The sequence below is a fragment of the Leucopleurus acutus genome, assembly GCF_964270905.1.
Source record: "Leucopleurus acutus genome assembly, chromosome: 1".
Lineage (NCBI taxonomy): Eukaryota > Metazoa > Chordata > Mammalia > Artiodactyla > Delphinidae > Leucopleurus > Leucopleurus acutus.
Genome location: NC_139142.1, coordinates 73,009,825 through 73,019,007, shown reverse-complemented (window position 1 = coordinate 73,019,007; position 9,183 = coordinate 73,009,825). Strand labels below are relative to the sequence as shown.

Sequence of the window (9,183 nt, the reverse complement as noted above, 5' to 3'; positions counted from 1 at the left end):
AATAAACCTACCTAAGGAGACAAAAGACCTCTGTGCAGAAAAGTATAAGACACTGATGAAAGAAATTAAAGATGATACAAACAGATGGAGAGATATACCATGTTCTTGGACTGAACGAATCAATATTGTGAAAATGACTATACTACCCAAGCAATCTACAGACTCAATGCAATCCCTATCAAATTATCAATGGCATTTTTTACAGAACTATAACAAAAATCTTATAATTTGTATAGAGACACAAAAGACACCCAATAGCCAAAGCAGTCTTGAGGGAAAAATACGGAGCTGGAGGAGTCAGACTTCCTGACTTCAGACTATACTACAAAGCTACAGTAATCAAGACAATATGGTGCTGGCACAAAAACAGAAACATAGATCAATGGAACAGGATAGAAAGCCCAGAGATAAACCCACGCACCTATGGTCAACTAATCTATGATAAAGGAGGCAAGGATATACAGTGGAGAAAAGCCAGCCTCTTCAGTAAGTGATGCTGGGAAAACTGGACAGCTACATGTAAAAGAATGAAATTAGAACACTGTCTAACACCATACACAAAAATAAACTCAAAATTGATTAGAGACCTAAACATAAGACTGGACACTGTAAAACTCTTAGAGAGAAACATAGGAAGAACACTCTTTGACATAAATCACAGCAAGATCTTTTTTGATCCACCTCCTAGTGTAATGGAAATAAAAACAAAAATAAACAAATGGTACCTAATGAAACTTAAAAGCTTTTGCAAAGCAAAGGAAACTACAAACAAGATGAAAAGACAACCCTCAGAATGGGAGAAAATATTTGCAAATGAATCAACGGACAAAGGATTGATCTCCAAAATATATAAACTGATCATGCAGCTCAATATTAAAAAGACAAACAACCTAATCCAAATATGGGCAAAAGACCTAAATAGACATCTCTCCAAAAGAGACATACAGATGGCCAAGAAGCACATGAAAAGCTGCTCAACATCACTAATTGTTAGGGAAATGCAAATCAGAATTACAGTAAGGTATCACCTCATACTAGTCAGAATGGCTATCATCAGGATATCTACAAACAACAAATAATGGAGAGGGTGTGGAGAAAAGGGAACCCTCGTGCACTGTTGGTGGGAATGTAAATTGATACAGCCACTATGGAGAACTGTATGGAGGTTCCTTAAAAAACTACAAATAGAATTACCATATGACCCAGCAATCCCACTCCTGAGCATATACCCAGAGAAAACCATAATTCAAAAAGACACATGCACCCCAACGTTCATTGCAGCACTATTTACAATAGCCAGGTCATGGAAGCAACCTAAATGTGAATGGATAAAGAAGATGTGGTACATATATACAATGGAATATGACTCAGCCATAAAAAGGAACGAAATTGGGTCATTTGCAGAGACATGGATGAATCTAGATACTGTCAGACAGAGTGAAGTAAGTCAGAAAGAGAAAAACAAATATCGTATATTAACGCATATATATGGAACCTAGAAAAATGGTACAGATGACCGGTTTGCAGGACAGAAATTCAGACACAGATGTAGAGAACAAACGTATGGACACCAAGGAGGGAAGGTGGCGGGGGTTGGTGGTGTGATGAATGGGGAGATTGGGATTGACATATATACTTTAATATGTATTAAATGGATAACTAATAACCTGCTGTATAAAAAAATAAATAAAATAAAATTCAATAATTCAAAAATAAGTGTCCTGTGCAATCAGAATTTCATCTTTATTCGTATATACATAACAAACATTTAATGTAGATCAATTTATGCATTATTATTGATGGTTAGTGCTTTGTATATTTTGTATAAAATTGTTTTCCCAATGTTAAATGTATAAAGAAATTCTCCTATATCCAAAGTTTTAAGTTTTTACCTTTAAATTAATTAATTTGAGGTATAGTGTTAAATAGTCAAGTTTCATCTTTATTCACATATACTCAACAAATTTTACTATAAATTATTTTCATCATTATTAATCATTTTGAACTCATTTTTTGTTTCCATTATGTTTTTACTCATGATTCATTTGGCCCTTGAACAGCGTGGGAGTTTAGGGGCATCAGCACTTCACCTAGTGGAAACTCCAAGTATAACTTATAGTTGGTCCTCTGTTCTGTGGTTTTGCTACCAACAATGGGTAGTGTAGTACTCTAGTGTTTACTACTGAGAAAAAGCCATGTGTAAGTGGAACTGTCCATTTCAAATGCCTGTTGTTCAAGGATCCTCTGTATATAGCAGTCTATTTTGTTAGTTTTAAAAATATAAGGATTTTGTGCTCATATTCTTGTTATGAAATTCTAACTTAAACTCATTGTGGTCTATGAAAAATGATGCATCATTTTAATCCTTTAAACATTTTTGAGACCTACTCTATGGCCTAATCTATGGTCAACATCTATATGTGCTTGTAAAGTGTGTAATCTGCCTTTGTTGGGTAAGATGTTCTATATGTGTTCGTTTTTTCATCAGCTATTCATAACTTCTATAACATTACTAATCAATTTATAAGATGTACTTTAAAATCTTCTCGAATGACCATGAAGACATTTCTTCCTGAGTAGCATCCACTCACTGCTGCTGTTGAAAATTCTCCCTTTGCTCTGCCATTCATTTGAAAGTGTGTAATCTATTTTACTCTACTCGTCCTTAAGATTTCTGCTGTTTCTTTATAATATTGATTTCTAGGTATAGATTTCTCTTCTGTATTCTGCTTGAGATTTATTGGGTTTTTTTTAACCTCTAACTGCATTTTTGTCATCACTTTTAACAAAATCTCAACCACTATCTCACTATATATTACTTTTCTCCCCCATTCTCTCTCTCTTCTTCTAGAACTTTAATTCAACATATGTTCAACCTTCTAATTCTACTGTTTTCTATATTTTTATCTTTATGCCTGTCTGTGCTCTATTTTTTTTTTTTTTTTTTTTGCGGTACGCTGGCCTCTCACTGCTGTGGCCTCTCCCGTTGCAGAGCACAGGCTCCGGACGCGCAGGCTCAGCGGCCATGGCTCACGGGCCCAGCCGCTCTGCAGCATGTGGGATCCTCCTGGACCGGGGCACGAACCCATGTCCCCTGCATCGGCAGGCGGACTCTCAATCACTGCACCACCAGGGAAGCCCTGTGCTCTATTCTTGACAATTCTTTCTGAGCTATTTCAGGTTAGTAATTCTATTTTCATCTTTGTCTAATCTGTTATTAACTTTATTCACTGTGACTTTAATTTTGGTGTTTTCATATTTCTCACTTTTAGAAGTTGTATTTAGGTCTTTTTCAGATGTCATTTTTTTAAGGTTAATGTTCCCTGGAGTGCTTTTTTTTTTTTCACACACACACACACACACACTGTATTTTATTTTTACAAGAGGTAAATAAACTGACACCAAGCATTGTAAATGGATGACCACAACAAAAGCAATAATGATTGCAATTACCAAACATGAAACACACTATGTCATAATATTGACATTCAGTCCAGGAATCCTCCACTGGAACAGCTCCTTTACTTTGCAGTAAAAATTGATTTGTATATTTTTTGCCTCTGAGTCCTTGTGAGATTTTTTTTTATTATTCAAACAGAAAGTCACAAAAATTATAATCATCCTCATCAGTTCACTCAGTCCTGTGTAATTAATTTTTTTTATCTTGATCTTTTGTTAGCACTTTTATGAATTCATCAGCTTTCCGTTAGAGTTCTGAAAATGCTTATTCATTCAGTTCAGCAGTATAGTCAGTTACCAGAAACCTGTACTTGTCAGAGTCTTTTCCATGAATTCCTTGAAGATGAAACCCTTTTATAGGAACATATTTGCAAAAGCATCAGAGTACACCCAGAACTGTCTGTAAATGACAAAAGACTTAAAAATGACTACGGTTAAAGATTTGGTGAAAGTTCATAATAATGCAATTGACAAGGAAATTTAGTAATTTCTGAGGTATACATTTTAAAGTAATAACTAGAATTATGACATAACATGGGAGTGCTTTTAAAGCTTGTTTTTATTTCAGCATAATGTTTTTTGCAATCTATATTTTATTTTACTAATAGTATTATCCCAATAATTAAAGTATTTTTTCTCTTATCATCTATTGTTTATTAGTCATGGTGTCTTATATCTTTGCTTGCTTGTTGATCTGTTTATATTTGACTATATGCTTGTCATTGTACTTGAAAAACAATATTTAGGTGTAATTCAAACACTGGAATTAAGTGAATTTCCTCTACATTTGCATTTGATTTTGCCAGGTACTTTAGCAAACAGTCCATAACAACATTAATCGAAGTTCAAGGTATGAGAGTCCATGAAAGTCCAGTACTATTTCCATCTTTCATGAAATTACATGCAAGCACTTGCCCATTAACTCTTCTTTGTTACTTTGAGTGTGTAAACTTTTCAGTTCCCAGCTTATTGTGAGGAGGGTTTGACTAGACCTGCTTGTGTGGGTCTTGGTCTTTGATTTGTTTTTTTTTTTAATTTCTTTTATTTTTTAAATTTTATTTATTTTTTATTTTTTTAACATCTTTATTGGAGTATAATTGCTTTACAGTGGTGTGTTAGTTTCTGCTTTATAACAAAGTGAATCAGCTATACATATACATATATCCCCATATCTCCTCCCTCTTTGATTTCTATACCTCTCACTTTATATGCTCATTAAAACAGAAGTTCGAATTTTGTGGGTTCAGCAAATTTCCACAGAACAGTAGTAACTGTCTAACTGGACACCCATTATTCCTTCAGTTTGGGCCTGGTATTCACTCCTACATTTGCATTTCTTCAAGGCTTTTAAGGTTTTTAGCCATTTTAAACAGGTTTCTTTCGGTTGTTTTTGGTGGGAAGATCGGCATGAAATCCTAGTCACTGTTAATGAAATCCCTTATCTACATCTCTATTAAGATCATTGGGAGCATATATATTTGACTCCCATTTCTTCGCATGCTACTCTTTATCCTTTACTTTGTAAAAAAGTTACATTAAAGTTTTTAAAATAAAATATTGTAAAACTTTAATTAACAATAAATTAAAACTACCCAGATGCTAAGGCACTAATAAAGCTGTTATACTATTTTCGTTTCTTTTTCCCTGTTTTCTGCATATTACTTTTCAGATGCATGAAGAAATTTCATGAGGTTGCAGTCATAAACCGTGCATTAGAGGAAGGATTAAGTTCTTGGCAGCTCTGAGAATAAGCTATAACCTGTGTATATTTATATATAGGGAGAGGATCCTTAACTTTTATAACATTTTCAAATGGGCTTATCATAATCCATGGAAGACTGAGAATTGTATTAGCTTTCAATTCTGATACTTTTGCAAAAATTTTACTATATTGTAGTGCTTTTTATGCCAACAGAGAAACTTTGAAGTATTGTGAAAACTGTCTCACAACCCCTTGTGTTTCTCTGCAGGACTCTGCCGTGCCTTTCTCTCAGTGATGAATGCCTGGGTCCACTTCTTCATGTGTTACAGGGAGCACAGCAGTGACGTACCTCCTTCTTAGGAGCTATCACCCCCGGGGCAGAGATGGGATTAGGTTGATGGATGGGACTCTTATACCATGGATGAATAGGATTTGAGATGTTTTTCCACCAGGGTCTGATGGCTTGCAACAAAATCAAGTCACTAGGCCTTTTCTGCATGCAGAGAACCTTCTGGGACATAAAGGCCTTTGCCTTGAGTAGGAAGCAGGAGAACAGAAGTCATCCACAGTGTCAGGATTTCACTGAGAATTTGCTGGGGCTCAAGAGACCTGAGAGCATAATGGTCAGTGGCAGAGCCTCATTCTTCCCTTTCCTTTCTCTGGCAGTGCCCTCCACACACTCAGGAGAGAGAGCTACTCAATCTGCATGACAACTTCTAGAAAGAAGTGGGAGCAGCAAGGGTCTCAACAGGGGGCTAAGGCCAAAGGGTGAAGACCTGCAGGCTCCAGTCAGTGAGGGAGAGGAAGGAGGAAATAGAGAGCTCCCAGCTTTGATGCTTGTAGGGATTATTGAATTCGGTGGGTTTGAGGTTCTGGGACACAGTGACCCGGTCCCCATCCCTGTTGCCCTGGGTTCCCATTTCCGCGGCCAGCAATGACTCAGCAGCTGTGCAGGATATTGCGCTGAAGCCTTGGGTTACTGTCTTCCCCCACATCACTGACAGTTAGTGGGCAAGCCTCTTGGGCAGCCTTGGGTGATGAAACCTAGCACAGCAGCAGGAGAATGGGAATGCGAATTCTCAAGCCCCCACCCTCACCCTTCCTTCCTCTTTCAGGGGCTCAAAGTCTGGCAGGAGGAAGACCAGAAGCAACTGACTGGGCAGACTTCCCAGGACGATGCAGCCACTCCTGCTCCTGGTGGTCCTTCTCCTGCCTCCCAGGGCTAGGGCAGGTGAGTGACCGTCCCCATCCTCAGAGGCCGACACCATCCCATAGACTCTGGAGCCAGACCACTCAGGCACTCCCTAACCCTGTATCATTGGGCAGCTTGTATGAGTTCAGAGTTCCTCAGCTCCATCATCTATAAAACAGGAATTGTGTCAGGCCTACCTCAGAGAGCTGACATGAGAGTTAAATGACTTAGTGTACATAAAATTCCTGGAGTCGTCCTGGCACGTACTACTTGCTATATAAACACGCTCTCTGAACTCATTCTGCAGCTCCTGTGGCAGAGCCTAGGAGATAAAGATACAGCAATAGCAGGCCCGCCGGCTCATCCTTAGAGCCTTAAATTCATGAGCTGGCCGTGAGCTGGACTCACAGGGATCTGGAGACTCCCTGAGGAAGAAAGTACCACGGGACTGCAGGGAGAGGCTGCTCAGAGGGCTCCGGATCTGCCATCCCCACAGCAGAGGAACCTTCCTCATTATGGGAGGCTGCAGCTGGCCTTGCCTTCTGGGGAGGTGGGAGGGAGCTGAGGCTGGGATGTGGAGCCAGCAGCGTTTCCTGCAGACTCCTGGAGCCTCCCCCAAGGCTGGTGCCCTGCAGACCCAGTTCTCATGAACCACCAGCTTCTCCGGCCCGTGTAGCACCTCTCCTGCCTCGCCATCTTCTAACATTTCTGGAGCCACCAAGCCGAAGCCCACACACCTGTCAGTGCAGAGATAAGTGCCTAATGCTTCCTTCCAGGGCAGATCATCGGAGGCCAAGAGGCCAGGCCCCATTCCCACCCTTACATGGCATATGTTCAGATCCAGACACCAGTGGGTCTGACCACTTGTGGGGGGTTTCTGGTGCGAGAAGACTTTGTGATGACAGCAGCTCACTGCTTGGGAAGGTGAGGCACTAAGGGGCTTCTGGGCACCAGCAGAGCAGGTCCAGAAGATTTCATGAGAGGAGCCATTGAAAGCAGGGTTCTAGCAATAAAGGGGTGAAAAAGAGCCGCTAGGGCTTGGGGAGCAGGGAGCAGGCCATTGTAAATGGGGAGAAAGGAGGACCTGATCAAAAAGAGCAAGATGGGGAGATGGAAGGCACGCATTGGGGCTCAAAATATGAATTCAAGCTCCTTTTTTATTGTAGGGGAGGCCAAATATAAGGTCACTGAGTTTCCTACCACCCACAGCTCAAGGCTGTGGAGACCAAGGGCATAGAGCCCAGTCTCAGAGCCCTCCTGTCCCCACCTCCCTTGGCTGAGGTCTCGCCACCCTGGGCTGTCACGTGACCTGCATCGGGGAGTGCAGTTCCTGCAGCTCAGACCTACTTCTAGGCTCCCTTTCCTTTGCAGACAAATAAGTGTCATCCTGGGGGCCCACAACATCAGGAGGTTGGAAAGGACTCAGCAGCGCATACCGGTGCTCAGAGCCATCCCCCACCCCGGGTACAATCAGCAGAACAAGCAGAATGACATCATGTTACTGCAGGTACCGACCGTCTGGTACTTCACCCGGGCGGCTCCCTCCCAGCTTGACGGACCAGGGAGGGGGAAGCCGAGCAGACTCCCAGGGTGGTGGTAGGCATGGGGTGAGCATGGCATAGACAGTCCCTGAGTGCCTGCATGCTTCCTGCCAGCTGAGAAGCAGAGTCAGACGTAATCGAGCTGTGAGGCCGGTGGCTCTGCCGCAGACCCAGGACAGGCTGAGTCCTGGGACCCTGTGCACCGTGGCCGGCTGGGGCCTTCTCGGCCTGAACAGGAGAACAGACACGCTCCAAGACGTGCAGCTGACAGTGCAGAGGAATGGGGAGTGCAGTAGACGCTTCATGTTCTACACTGGCCGAACACAGATTTGTGTGGGCGACCCAAGAGAGAGGAAATCCGCCTTCCTGGTAAGACCACAGGCATCTGCCGACACTGTCCGAGACAAAGGGACGTGGGCAGATTGGGCAGTGGGGACAGACTACATCCCCATGGCCTCAGTCTGGGGCCCAGAGCAGAGTGAGGTGGGGGACTTTTCCCCGTCAATCTGGTCTCTGGGGGAATAGCAGGTGCACCAGACACAGGACGTACATGTGCAGCGTTTTCCTGGGGCCGGTGAAGGTACCTTGACCTGGGTTGTTCTGGAGAATAACCATAGCCAGGGCTGAAGCCCAGTGATGGAAAAATCCAGAAGCTCGACTTCTGCTGCCCCTCCGCCTCCCATCTCACACACAGCCAGCAGTGGAAGGAGCCCACCCACGCCTGTCTTCTCTGAGGGCGGGCCTTAGGGCCTCAGGAGCGGGGAGGCCTGGAGAATGGAGGCCCGGCTTAGTGTCCCTTCCTCTGCTTGCCCACAGGGGGACTCCAGTGGCCCCCTTGTGTGTAACAACGTGTCCCAGGGCATCATCTCCTACGGAAACAGGTTTGGGACTCCTCCAGCAGTCTTCACCAGGATTTCCAGCTTCCTGCCCTGGATACAGAGAACGATGAGACGCTTCAAAGAGTGGGGGCTGGAGTGACACCCCCTGTCACTGACTCCCCTTCTCTGGGGCAGAGCCCAGATCCAGGGCGGTTCCCAGAGCCTTAATAAACATCCACATCTAGAGTGGAAATAACCGATTCCTCATTTGTTCATTAAACATGATTCAATACACAGCAAATGTGTGCCAGGACTGAGTGTGAGCTCCTCCAGGAAAATGGGGTCTCTTCCCCAGGACAAGTGAATCCCCGTCGCCTCCATCCTGGGAGTCAGGGTGAGCTTCTTCTCTCCTCCAAGCCATGCATTCCTCCATCTCCCCTCCACCCGCTCTGGGGAGTGATGGAAGGACCT

General features: G+C 42.9%; 1 protein-coding gene across 1 annotated transcript; it reads left to right on the top strand.

Annotated features, from left to right (window-relative positions):
• Positions 1-5,905: 5,905 nt before the first annotated feature.
• LOC309957313 (cathepsin G-like) lies at positions 5,906-8,872 on the top strand (the record flags this gene model as incomplete). The annotated part of the gene is made up of 5 exons (XM_082832493.1): positions 5,906-6,392; positions 7,130-7,277; positions 7,725-7,860; positions 8,009-8,263; positions 8,711-8,872. Exons 1-5 carry the CDS (start codon positions 6,338-6,340, stop codon positions 8,870-8,872), a joined length of 756 nt encoding a protein of 251 aa, XP_082688619.1. The 5' UTR covers positions 5,906-6,337.
• Between the last annotated feature and the right edge of the window lie 311 nt (positions 8,873-9,183).